Raw genomic sequence first — 14152 nt, 5'->3', positions numbered from 1 at the left:
CAAAGTAAAACTCAAAATAAAACTACAGACGTAATAGGCTTACCAGGAAAATGTGTAATATAACATTACTAATATAATTTTAACTAAAATAATTTCGATATGACAAGAAAAAAAATGGATGCGGCTTTTGCAGGATTATATGACTTTAGCTCATAGTAGTACGACTTGTTTTTTGGAATAAACTGTAACTTTATTCTCCTATTATAACTTTTTCAAAAATAAAATATTTATAATATCTAAAATATTTTTATCATTTTTTTTCTGTAAATAGATTTTTTAAATTTGTTTTTTTAAGTGTTTTTTTGACGGTTTTTTTGTCCCCTCAAAGCGAGTAATGACTTCACGAAAAAAATATAATAAATTAAAATATAACAACATACTTGTACAATTGTACATTTTTTTTATACCCCTGTATTATTAGGACGTTTGTTATTTGGAAAATCTGACTTGATTCTATTAATACTTTTTTGAACATTTGTACTTTATTCTCGTAAAATGACATTTTTTTTGTCTTAGAAAAAATATGACTATTGTGGAAGATCTCTTTTTTATTTTATAACCTTTTGAATATATACACACAGTATATATTTTTATTTAATATTCTGGCTTCATCCTCATAAAATTCTTGAAAATGATGGCTGTTGTAAAATTACGACCAAAAAAAATTCAATAAATATTTCATGATCATAAATTACAACTTTTATCTATAAACAAATGGCTTGATTTTCATGAAATGGAACAAAAAAACAACCTAATTCTTGTAATAAGGATCCTGAGCACATCACTTTGTTTCTCACCTTCGGATTGATCGTGAAAGCATAACAACTTTCCACATGCAGCGTGGAATAATTCCTCAATCCATCATAGTTACCTCAAACAAAATAAAAGAGGGTCATCTTTTCAAAGGCCAGCAGAGGATGGAAAGCATGTGGCCTTTTTACACAATCAATAGCAGGCATTGTTTGTCTTCATCAACGACGTCTCCTCTTCCTCACGCTTTGACTTTAACAGAGAAATATTTGAGCTCGTGATGAGTCCTAATTCAATCTGCTGCAACATAAATAAAGTCTCCTTTAAGATGGGCTGGAGAAAATGTGTTCTATTTCAAAATAGAGGCGGAAGGAAAATGCAAATAACTCCCACATGCAATGACAAAAACTCAAATTCTTTTCAATTTAGCGGTGTCCATCTGTCTAGTTTACATGCATTAAAATTGTTAGCGATTGTACAAAATCTGTTGGACAAGTGTGCCTTTGAAGGATGCCTGAAACTGACAAATTGACCTTAAAATGGTTGTTTCAAACCAAAATGGCAGACTTCCTTTGTGTGTTTGGGCATAGCTTCTTGAGACATTTTTGTGGGTGTACTCATGAGAGATGTACTTACTGAGCATATTTCATGTTGCCAAGGGAAACCGCCTTTGGGAGCTGAATTTTAAAACAATTGGAAGGACCCCTGAAAATGGCCAAAATAACCTTAATATGGTCGCTGCAAAGCAAAATGGCAGACGTCATGTATCCTTTCAGGCATGACTTTTATGAGTTTACTCATGATAGACATCCCCACCTAATATCATGTTGCAAAGTGAAACCAACTACAAGGGCTGAATTTTCAAACAATTGGAAGGACCCCTGAAACTTGCTAAAATGACTCTAAAATGGTTACTTCAAAGTAAAATGGCAGACTTTCGGTACCCTTAGACATGGCTTCATGAGGATGTTTTTTGTTGATCTACTTATAGAGATGTCTACCAAATTTCATGCTACTAGGTAAAAGTTGTTTTGGTAGCTTGGAATTTATAAAAAGATATCAAACATGAATGTTTTCTATAGAACAAATGAGCGAAATGGTCAAATGACCCTTAAATAACTTTTTTTTTGTTTTTGTGGGTCCACCCATGATTCCCAAGTAAAACTTGATTTGGGGGGGGGGCTAAATTTTCCAATATTAACAGTGTGATTCTCCTCAATGGCGCTGGTGACTCTCCCAGTTTAAGGAGGCTATTACTCCCTGTGTGTATCACCTCTTTATGTGTGTGCGTGTGTGTGTGCGTGCGTTAGGTCATCCAGAGGACAAGTGTGTGAAACATTCCTATATCTCTTCCTTTCCAGAACATTCCACTCCTCTAAGGGACTAACGCCGCATCCCAAACATTCCTTCAAAGTCCACTTTGACTTTTACTCTTGTTTTTCCTCTGTTGTGACAAATTAAGCATAATAATAGTCACCACACTGTGATTATTATTATTATATGACAATTATAGTGTCAATCAAAAACGAGCATTGCTATTTCTGACATTGATTTTACATAGAGTTATGCTGATGCTCTTTATAAATGTTCAGAAAATGAGCTAAAATTAGATTTGTCTTGTTGGAAACATTTCCTTTGACATCTTAAAGATTAATTTTACACAAAGTGGATTTGATGTCTTCATAAACAAGTACCGGCAGTAGGGACACACACACCAAGAATACATCAAGATGATGGCCACCATGGACGACCTGATTAGTGAATAACTCAGGCAACAGAAGCCCAGTAAAGAGAAGGAGCCAGATGGACTGTCATGGAAAGACAAGCCCCTGCAGGGCATGTACTACTGTCAAATTGAAGAAGTGTCTGACATTAACAAAACTTACCAGTGGCTGGAAAAGGCTGGACTGAAAGACAGCTCAGAGGCGCTAATCATGGCAGCAAAAGAACAGGCCCTAAACACAAGATCAGTAGAGACTTCCAGGATTCCAGGGATAGGCTGTGCAAAGAAGCCGCAGAGACGGTGCAGGATATCACAGCAGGGTGTAAACTTATTTTTGAGTATTGAGAATAAAGAATTTGAAAGGCCAATTTAGACAACGCCCTAATTTGAGACAAAATATATTTCTAGATTTAAAGTCAGATTTTTCAAGTCAGCCACAAAAACTTGTATTTTATCTAGACTATAATGTAGAATAAAGGTATGAGAATTAAAACAAGTTCAATGGGCAACATCTGCGGTCTCACGTGTCCTACGAATAAAAACACAGACAGTTCATTTTCTTCTCCCATATTTATTCATTTTTACTATACATATTTGTCTATGTTCAAGATATATTTATATATATATATTTTTATGTATAGATATTTACAATTGACAGTGTTGCCAAGTACAAGGAACAAAAATGGACGACACTTTTTTTCTCCATGTTCAGTGCCGTGCAAAAAGCACGTTTGATTGAAAAAAAAAAAAAAAAAAAAGAAAATCACACAAAGAAAAGTGGAAAGTTCAAAACAAAACAAAACAGAAAAACATGATGACATTTGGGCCTCAAGTTGGCGCCACCTTGCATCGGTAGACTCAGGCCAACTTTTGTGAATGTTCTGGAAATCTTCAGCTGATGCGCTTAAGGGGTTTGAGGTGGCATGGAAAAAAAAAAAAACAAGGAAAAAAAGGTACAAAGTACAAGAACAACAACAAGAACACTAGTACTAAACACACAGTCGGCGGAGAGGAGGAGGAAGTGGCCACGAGCACGTTTAGCCATGCTTTAGCATTAGCAGCACATTGGTCACATTAGCTTTTTCTCGCTATCAACATGCATCAAACGGCTTGCAAAAGGAAAACAACAAAATACAAAATGAGCATCATTTGCATAACGCCGGTCAAGTTTTCAAGTGCCTCCGTGTTGGTTTGCAACAATCCTCTCCACAAATACAGTACAACTTTGTCTCGTCTTTAGGAGTCCATTGGTCGCCCGACCGTCCGTCCGGGTGCGTCCGTCAGCGGTGCGTCAGTCAGGGGTGCACCTTAAAGGAGAGCAGCTCCTCCGAGTGCATGTTGTTGAGGGATCGCAACTCGGGCAGCTTGAGCAGCAGTTTGGTGAAGGTGGTGGCCGCCTCGTCGCCGTGATTCTGCATAAGGAGCTGGCGCAGAGCCCGGATCAGCTTGTCCTGCAGGGCCTCCACCGCCGTCAGGTCTTGCAGGCCCGAACGATCTGCATGCAGGAGAGAGAGAAAGAAAAAACGTTCAGCTGATTAGCAACACCACTTTCTATGAGGAAAAAAAAAAATCTGCCAAAATGGGACTTCGGCTGTGTAAAATAACTTTTTTGTGTATACGTAATGTGGCAAAAATGATCGTACTTTATTCTTAATGAAAACTCTAAATGAAAATCTTTTTCAAAAGATAACACAAAAAATGTTTATTGTAATATTGTGACGTCTTCCTTAAAAATCTTATTACCTTTTAAAAAAAAAATATCACAGCCATATTACGATTTTCAGCTTTTTTCCCTCTAAAAAGATATGACTGTCATGAAATGACACCCCAAAGAATTCAGAAAAATTATAATTCTTGAAATATTACAACTTTTGTAATATTATGACTTCCCTAAAAGAACATGTCTCTTTTTGTTAGGTCACAACTTTTTTTATATAAACTGTCATATAAAAAAAAAAATCTTATAAATAATAATTTATTCTTAAAAAAGAACATTTGAGTCACTGACATGGCTAAAATTATCATAAAAAATAGCGTAACTCTTGTAAAAAAAAAAAAAAAAAAAAATCTAAAAAAAAAGACATCACAAAAACAAATCTTCAAAAATATGTAATTCTTGTAAAAAATTGAAAATTTGAAAATATTTTTTTCTGTAAAAAAGGTCATACTTTTTTTCCCCAATAACTATTACTCTTTGTAAAATTATGTCTGTCCAAAAAGCTGTAATTTAATAGATGTAATATTAGAACTTTTTTAAAATACACTTTCAGAAAATAAAAACATTTTACTGTGGCTTTTTTTCCCCCCGTCAATTGTTATTTTTTCTCTTGACATACCGGCAGAGACGAGGACGACGGCGGTGAAGAGGCTCATCTCGTCGCGGTCGAGCCTGAGCGCAGTGAGCTTCTCGCTGAAGTCGCACATGGACGCCAGCAGTTCTCCGGCGCCCAGGGCCCGCAGCGTGTCCAGGCTGTAGTGCTTGCCGCTCAGGAAGGTCACCGTGCGCTCCGCCATGTTGAAGAGCGACGCGAAGCGCACCATCAACACCTGACGCCGCAAACGCACAGAGTGAATCCTGGGCTGCCAGGTACGTTTTTCATGACAATGATGACGATGAGGTCATAGCGCGGGCCTACCTCGAAGGTGCCGGCCTTGAGAAGCCCCACTTGGTCGTGCTCCAGGAGGTCTTTGAAGCCCGGGATCCTCTTGGCAAATTCTACCACTTCGCGCACAGCGGGTGTGAAGCTCATGGAGAACTCCTCCCAGATCTCCTGGCTGGGCTTGCTGGGGTCAACGTACGGGGACGTGTTCATGGGACACACCTGACAAGGAGGAAAACTGGTTTTAACAGCTACGCCATGCAATTTGCATTGAAACAAGACAGAACATGAGAATTGAATGTGGAATAGTTAGAATGGGCCGAGAAATGTGAAATGAGGTCTGAGTATGAGTATGAAAAAACAATATTATTATTTTTTTTAATGGTGGAAAATGATGAGTTTGAATTTGGAAAGGTTTTGAATGGTTGAGAACTGTGGAACGAATGAAGTGAATATGTAAAATGTCTGCATTGATTTTGGGGATGTTATCATAAAAAAAGTGTAATGCTGATGTAGGGGTGTGGTGGATGTGAAAAATAGTTCCCAACATGTAATAAAACTATATCGAATGGTGTTGCTGCGGAAAAAAAAGAAAGATGTGGTCTCATGACGGTGGACTCACCAGGTGAGCTCTGCCGTTGGTGTAGGATCGCTGTTGCGTGTCCATGGGACAGGCGGGGGCGCCACCGAGCTGTTGCTGCGGCGGCGTGTGCTGGTTAAAGTGCGCATACATGTGCGGAACGTCCCGATATCCCTGCATGACCACGTCATTGTCGTTGTTGTTCCAGCAGTTCCAGCTCTGCTGTGTCGTCTCCGCACGCACTTCGGCGCTGCTTTCCGCCGACGACTGCGACGTCGCCATCTTCGTCTGCCTGACGACGGCGACGTCGTCCTCACCGCTGTCGGAGCCGCAGGATGATGACGAGCTGGAGTTGGTGTCCATGGAAACCACCGACTCTGCGTCCTGCAGGGGGCACTGCGGGGACGAGGGGTTGGAGCAGGACGGCGACTCCGAGGAAGAGGAGGAAGACGACGATGACGACAAAGAGGAGGAGGAAGCGGAGGAGGATGACGACGATGGCGAGGGGCTGGCGTCGTTGGGCAGTGGCGGGCTCTGGTGGCCGTGCAGCATACTGTGCAGCTGACTGTTGTTGCTCATCATATTGTTCATGGCGTTCTGCATCTCCAGCAGCATTCTCTGCTTCTCGCGCTTGGGGATGCGTCCGAATCGCACAGCTGAGGATGCACAGTGATGACAACATCGTTACATACTAGATTGTCACAGGGGTTGCAAAGTTCTGGGGTTTTGGGCCACATGCTAGTTGTGGTTTCTCAGAGGGCCACAGTTAGTTAGTTGTTTTCAAAATTTTATAGAATAAAACAGAAATGTTTAACTCAAGTAAAACCTATAAATAGCAAAACCTGGGAAACTGATGATTTTGCAATAGTCTCATATGAAAATATACATTTTCTATTACTGATTTTGTTACTGTGATGTACATATTTAAAATTTATTTTCTATTTTTTGGGAACATTTTTCATGTTTGACTGTGGCTCTATCTAGTGGCCAAGCTATGTAACTACAGTCTTCCCCATCCCCTTCACTGGTAGCTCTTTGGAACCTCCATTCATCCATTTGATGAACCGCTTATCCATCATTATTTACGAACAAACTCACCTATTGAACATTTTTTCTTTTCTTTTTTTTTGTGAGTGCAAAAGGGAGTATTGATGGGAGCTACTGACCATCTCTGGACATGCCGACAGCCAAGCACTTCTTGAAACGACACTGCTGACATCGGTTCCTGTTGATCCTCATGATGGTGCAGTTCTCCATCTTGAGGCACTTCTTGTATTGAATGTTCTGCTGGATGCTCCTGCGGAAGAAACCCTGCGCAAGCACATCACCACACAAAGTTATTTTAGACATCAACAATGTTTTTTTTTTTTTTGAATTTGTGCATTTGGCATCGTTTTTTCAATGACAGGCTTGAGTGATGGGGGCAGGGGTTACAGTATGACATCTAAAATTGTGCATATTCGAGATTTTGGGTTCATTTTGGCACAAAAATATGTAAGGACTAAATTTAATTATGAATTTGGGCATATATTTTTTTTTTTATATTTGGTGTTCAATTTTGGTCCTTTATTTTTTATTTTTTGCAAGTCTCACCTTGCATCCTTCGCATGCGTGGACGCCGTAATGGAAGCCGGAAGCGACGTCTCCGCACACTTTACACAGCAGCACCATGCCGTTGATTTCTAGAACACAAACAAGACATTATTAGAAAATCACATGACATTATTAATGACTACATTCAACACAACTTTGCGTACTGGTAATGCTGCTCTTGGCAGAGGTGGACGAGCGTCCCGCCTTCTCAATGCCATTTCCCCCTCTGGGTCCGCTCTTGGTAGGTGGTGCTATATCCACTACCATGCCCACCGCCCTGCTGGGTAGCGAGGGGCGAGGAGGGGTGGGCGACGTGGACAGGAAGCCGCCTCCCACGCTGCCGCCCGGACTGGTGCTCATGCAGGACTCCGGGCTGGAGGCGGCGCCCGACGAGATGTAGGCGATGACTCCGCCTGAGGAGAGGACATGGGGAGGTGTTAGCCAAGGGTGGCAAACATACGGACCATATCGGATCACATGGATGGTGGGTATTGATAACTGGGTATTTGATGGTAGGTCTATTGTTTTTAATGTTGCAAATTTTGGCATGATTTTAATGACATGGCTTATGGATGATTTGTTTTCAACTTGGTGGTTCATTTTAGGTTAGGAATACATTCAACCTTTAAAGATGGTTAAACTGAATTATTGTGTGTTTGAAAGATTTTTTGGGTATCGTTGACCACGGTCAAAAATGTATTGTTTCTATTATAATCTGCAACAGGTGGATGCAAAGTCAAACACCATTGTTTAGCGTCCAACAACAGCAGCATTAGCTTTTCCTGTCCATACCTTTTAAATTTAAAGGTTGTGATAGCTGAATGGGTTGGGTCGTACAGTGCGCATGTGTGACCTGCTTTATCACCTCCAGCCAGCTGGTTGGATAACAAGTGTTACGTAAGAGGCCATGTGCATGTATGCATGTGAATACATTGGCTGAGAGGTGACTGTATGTTCAGACCAGGTCACTAAAGCAGTGGAGCAAGAGAATCGCCAAATATGTCAAAAAGCAGACACACACGCACAGAACAGGTTTGGCAACTGATAACATCCAAAAGGTTTTTCCTGGACATGATTCAGAGATGCCTTTGTGGATGTGAATTTTCACCCTTTTTTTCGTCATGACAGGGCTGGATTTTTTTCACAACATTGCGAGTTACAACATGATTCAAACAACAATTTTAACAACTTTTTGTGCCATGGTTGACTGATTTTAGTAAATTGATGGTTAGTAAATTTTGACATAACAGTTGGACATATGAATCAAGAATGTTTCATTAACATGTTAATTACTCTTTACAACAAAGTACTCTTTTCGTTTTGAATTCACGAATGAATGGAAATTAAAAGAAAACCCTTTAAAACACACAGGAGCCATTTTAGAACGCGCATGGAATGCACATTAAGCTTTTAAACGGCAGACGGTTGTACACATGGAGAATGTTATGTGATTCATATCAAGTGCTAATGAGCGGTTTTCATTCTTGTTGGCGTCCACGTACGTGATTACCTAACGTGCACCGTGACTGCTGTGTTTCTGGCCCCACGCACACGTGTCGCGCGCGTCCCGGCCGTGGGTGGCCGCCAAGCCGCCGAGAATGTGGGTCATCCGGACTCACGTGTACCTCACACTGGTGTCCACTCTTGGATTATGCAATGCGCTGCGTCATCGGCTCGCCGGCAGCCAATGAGCGCGCGGGATGGCCGGGACAAGTGTACACTACGCCACGCCTACCGACCAAGCAGCAGCCAATCAGAGATCGCTTGGAGAAAAGCGTGTACACAGAGGCACATGGCTAGGCTGGCGTGTCCATGTGAGCCGGCCGAGAAAGTGGAACACGGTTGTTGTGTCAAGTGAAAAGTGAATGAAGCAACAGACTCCTAACCCACATTTAGACACTAAAACGCCGATACACTCGACTTGTACCACCGTACAACCCCTAACCGAACACATATTAAGTATTTTAAAGTCTTCTTTTAAACGTCATGGCTTTAAAAAGACTAGGTTGTTAGGTCGAGAGAAGTGGATTGTTGTCAACTGTGTGTGAATGAATCGAGGGTGCAGTGGAACTCTTAACGCACATTTAAACACCAAAACGCAGATATAACCCACTTTTACCACCGTGTAACCCTGGTGGAAAACATATTAAACATTTGAATGCTGTCTTTTAAACGCCCGGGCTTTTAAAACTTTTTTTTTCGGTCGAGGAAGTGGAATTGGGTTGCTGTGTAAGTCCTAACACCGTTTGTAGCATTCAAACCGCGGATAAACTCGACTTCTATCAACGTACAACGAATGATGGAACACATTTGAAACATTTTAAGCTTTCTTTTGAACGCTACGGCTTTAAAAACATTTTTTATTAGCGTCGAGCTGTACTCACAGCGGCAGTCATCACCGCGTAAAACACAATAAAACACTTATTTTCGACTTAAGGTGATAGAAGTGGGACTTAAAATGGCAACTGGCGAACAATTTACTTGCAGATTTTAACATTTACATGATATTTTACAGTTAAGTAGTCGGCTACTTACCAGGTTTGGCTGGTCCGACGTCCTCGGGCATGTCAACAGCGAGGAAAAAGGCAACAAAACAAAAAAAAATCAACTAAAAAATAACAAGTTGAGGCGAAAATGGTGACCGAAGCGGAAGGAAGAGACGACTGGGACACGAGTGCGCTTCAGCGAGTCATGTATGTTCCCCAGGTCCGCTCCGGTGACTCACGGCTTGTGTATGCGAGGTAGGGAGAGCTTGAGGGAGGATTGGGGGGAAAAAAATGAGAGCAAGAGGAGGGACATAGACACAGGAACTCCCCCCCTCCACCTTCTCCTCCGGCTTGTTGTGCGTTAAGAACTGAATGTTCCACCTCTGCCGTCCGCTGCTCGTGGGCTGACCCCCTCCGACCATGTGACCGAGCTCCAGCCTCCCCTCCCCGGCCACGCCTCTCCGACCGGCCCCGCTGCAGCCACTTTAACCCAGTGACACACTTTCAGGGCACCGGGCGTAGGCGGAGCTTGGTCGACATGAGTGACGTAACGGACGCAATCGAGGCAGCGGTCACGTTGCAGCTGCAAAGTGCTGCGTGACGCGTCCCAGACCCCGCGCATGCGCACCCATTCGCGCTCGTGTCAACAGCAGCAGTCGCCTAACCCAACCTCGTTTTTTAAATGCTCATATTTGTACTTGTATAAACATGAAATTACACTAAACGCAAAACAAAACTACATAATAGAAGGAATGATCTAATTGGAAGTCATCTATTCGAGCCTAAGTGAAGTAGTGTAAATTAAACATTTTTTTTAAAACAACATTCCTTTTTGCCAAACCAAAGTATAGAACAGCAACACACGTCTAAAGTTTCAATCTTATTATACTGTGCTTAATTATAACAAAATGTCATCTTCTGCTGCAAGTTAAATTGGGCCACTTTGAGAAAGCTGCGCATACACTGGATATAAAAAAGTCTACACATCCATGTTCACATGGTAGTTTTGGTGATCTAAAAAAAACGAATATAAAAATAATTTTTTGAGGGGAAGTAGAAACAAATGACTACAATAATGTGGATGCACAAGTGTGCACACCAACAGAATGTGGCTGTGGTTAGAATCAACCTGTCAATTCGGAGTCTGTGCACACCTGCCACCATTTAAAATGATTAACCCCAAATAAAGTTCAGCTGTTCTAGAAGATTTGAAATTTTTATTTGCTAAAACCAACGACTATTTTGAACTCTTCATAATTCCCTCCATCTTGACTTAGTTCCAACTGAAGAAAAAACTTTAAAAAAAGCCTTAAATCATGATGCTGCCACTATAACCATTCACTGTAGATATGGTGTTCTGTCTGTGATGAGCAGTGTTGTTTGTTTTCAGCAACCTTGGTTTTATTTTATTATTTATAACACTTTTTTTCCAAATTAATTTCAGAGATTTCAAGTGTGTGTCTTGTTTTCTTTCCATCCTACCACATCCCCCAGGCATACAGTCAGGTGTGCAAATATCGGACATCGATACCATTCTCATCTCTTTGGCTCCAAACACCACCACAATGGATTTGAAATGAAACAAACAATATATGCTTTAACTGCAGACTTTCAGCTTTAACTTGAGGGCATTCCCATCCAAATCAGGGCAGGAATGACAAATGGTCCCTTTGTATTTATTGATTATGTGACTGTGGACAATAGCAGCAAACAAATGCTGAAATATTGTGGACAATATCGGCTCATGTTCAGCCAAGTGCTTCATAACTTATTGAATGACGCTTCACAGTGCTGATGGACAATGACCCAAAGAAAGCAAACCAAAGAGTTTTTTAAGGCAAAGAAGTTGAATGTTATGTCATGGCCAACTCAAATACCTGACCCGATTGAGCATGCATTTCACCTGCTGGAGAAAAAATTGAGGAGCTAAGAAGAAGCAGGAATTTAAGACAGTTGCAGCCTAAAAATGACTAGAAGAACACCTAAACTTTATTTGGGGTTAATCAAAGGCACTTAAATGGTGGCAGGTGTGCACTAACTACCATTTAGCATGAGTTTAAATGTGATTGGTTAATTCTGAACACAGCCATGTCCCCAGTGATAACAGGGTGTGCACACTTGCGCAACCATATTATTAAATTAGAAAGGGAAAAGCGTGCATGATTTTTTTTATAGTTCTGAAAATCATGTATCTCAAAGAAAAAGTTGATACTAATTGTTTTCAGAAAATAAATTGTGCAAGAAATTTGACTAATATCAGTGCCGTATTGATGAGCTGAGAGGAGCTTGGATATCTTAATGAACAGTATGTGTGCCTGTCTGTCTTACACTGACATAGGTATCCACACCAGAAAGAGCAACACTATGGCCATGCGACTGATGCAGTTAGCCCTGCGAATTCTGCCTAGCAACGAGGTACCAGGGGAAACATAAACCTGTACCAGCTTTCAAACATTTCATTTCTGTATATCAAACTATTTGTTTACATTTAATATTCAGATATTGAACTGAAACAAGTGTATAAGACAGGAGGCAAAGACACAAATGTTCCAGCTGTGGAATGTGTCCTTACTTAATGTTTTGTACATACAAAAAAACAAAAACAAAAAAGAAAAAACTGCTGGTGCACACACACAAAACTATATTTAAATACAACAGTGGCAGCCAACAACGAACTAAGTGAGGCATTTTTCCCCCCAAGGAGGTTTCCAGTGAATGTTTCCTGCCGGCGCTGGGAACACTGTGTACGTACAACAGCTGAGAGACACGTAGCATTTGCACGTGACACCAGTGCTGCAGGGAAACACACTCACACTGGGACATAAATACAGCAAACGGCTCAAGTATGCAGTGAACCCTCACCTGGTGAAAATCTGCATTACAGAGAACATATAAAAGTAAAATCCCTCAAGCACGCTTTAAATACATTCAAATCTTTAAAACACACCTAAACTTATTTAAAGACATTTTAAAGTACAGTATTCCTTTTGCATCCTGTATTCACTCTTGCAGTCAAGAAATGGGATACTATCATATAACATTTATAAGGAGAGAAAAAAAAAGACCCTCGCTCACACAGTGCTCCAAACAAGCTTACTTTAAGTCTTACACAGAAAACAGAAGTATATTTAAACACCCAAAATGTTCAACCAAACCATGTCATCTTCACTAACGAAAGTCTCATAGCATGATGCTAACATATATTTTGAAGGCCACAGATGGGCTAAAAAATTACCATCAATCAGGGGTCACTAACATTTTTGAAACGCAGACCTACTTCTTATGGTGCTGATGAATGCTAGGGACTACTAGTTTCATACACACTTAAAAATAAAATAACACATTTACAGAAAGTAACTTTAATTGTGTTATCAATACCATGGTGCCTTGAGATATGAGTGACTCGACTTGTGAGTTTTGCAGGGTACAAGCCGTCATTTGACCATTTGTTTTGCTTAGCAACCTACTAACGGCCTAAAGAAGGCACTGCTATCTTAATGCTAACGCTAATTAGCATCTACGCTGCAATGCTTCAATCATTTAAGCAAGGATTGAACACATGTAGACAGACAAAAGTACTCAGTCATATATTTTATCCTCTGCGTAGACACTATTAGTGCCGTATTGATGAGCTGAGAGAGGAGCTGCAATGACTCAATGAAGCGTTATGAATAGCACTTGAGTTCTATGCACTGCAATATGATTGGCTACTGCACTCAGGCCGGAATGCTTCGAACACAAGTGAGATCCATAACATAAGTAACAGCAAGTTAAAATACACGTTTCCACAATTTTTTCGTTAACGAGCCTGCAGACCCGGACCGGTGTCATCCAATAAGTCGCCGCCTCACTGGGTTTTGTGTTGCATGTGGGTCCACGCAACAGACACTTCAGGGAACATGAAATGTTTATTAAACACATTCCACTTTCTTCAGCCCGTGGCCCACGCTAGACAATTGAACACAAATATGAACGCATTTGAAGGAAAGATGTTCCTTAATAATAATAAATGGGCCACAGGACTTAGTTTGATTTTACAGTTCACCTGTAATTGGTCATGTTCGCAATTTTATTCATAGAAAGAAAAGCAAACAACTTGTGAGCTGCCAGCAAACAAGTTAAACCAGATATACCGTAAACACACAGTTCCTGTTCTATCATTACATAATGGTTGAAAGAAAAAGAGGAATATTAAGATACTGTGGTTAAAGTGCATTGTTCCAAGTTCACTCACGCACGTGTTGTTGCGTGCGGACATGAATGAGTTGAAACCAAGGCGCTCCGACAAATATTTCTGTGAAAGAAAATCGTGACGTCTTCGAGTCACACCTTCATAGGCTCCCAATGGGAATAAGTGAAAGAATCACAGCCCAATTACAGTTCAGTTATATTTAACTTTTGAGTTAATTTGAATTTAATC

General features: G+C 40.7%; 1 protein-coding gene across 1 annotated transcript; it reads right to left on the bottom strand.

The window, feature by feature from the left end:
• Window positions 1-3028: 3028 nt before the first annotated feature.
• nr1d2a (nuclear receptor subfamily 1, group D, member 2a) lies at window positions 3029-10489 on the bottom strand. The gene is made up of 8 exons (XM_086037167.1): window positions 9782-10489; window positions 7411-7659; window positions 7247-7335; window positions 6820-6964; window positions 5696-6309; window positions 5110-5295; window positions 4810-5020; window positions 3029-3968 (listed from the first exon to the last, which is right to left on the bottom strand). The coding sequence occupies exons 1-8, from the start codon at window positions 9810-9812 to the stop codon at window positions 3769-3771; spliced, it is 1725 nt and encodes a 574-aa protein (XP_085893293.1). The 5' UTR covers window positions 9813-10489; the 3' UTR covers window positions 3029-3768.
• Window positions 10490-14152: the final 3663 nt, after the last annotated feature.

This window comes from Filicampus tigris, chromosome 8 (genome assembly GCF_054856515.1).
Source record: "Filicampus tigris isolate MCC_2025a chromosome 8, RoL_Ftig_1.0, whole genome shotgun sequence".
Taxonomy (NCBI): domain Eukaryota; kingdom Metazoa; phylum Chordata; class Actinopteri; order Syngnathiformes; family Syngnathidae; genus Filicampus; species Filicampus tigris.
This window is presented reverse-complemented; position numbering and strand designations above follow the sequence as displayed.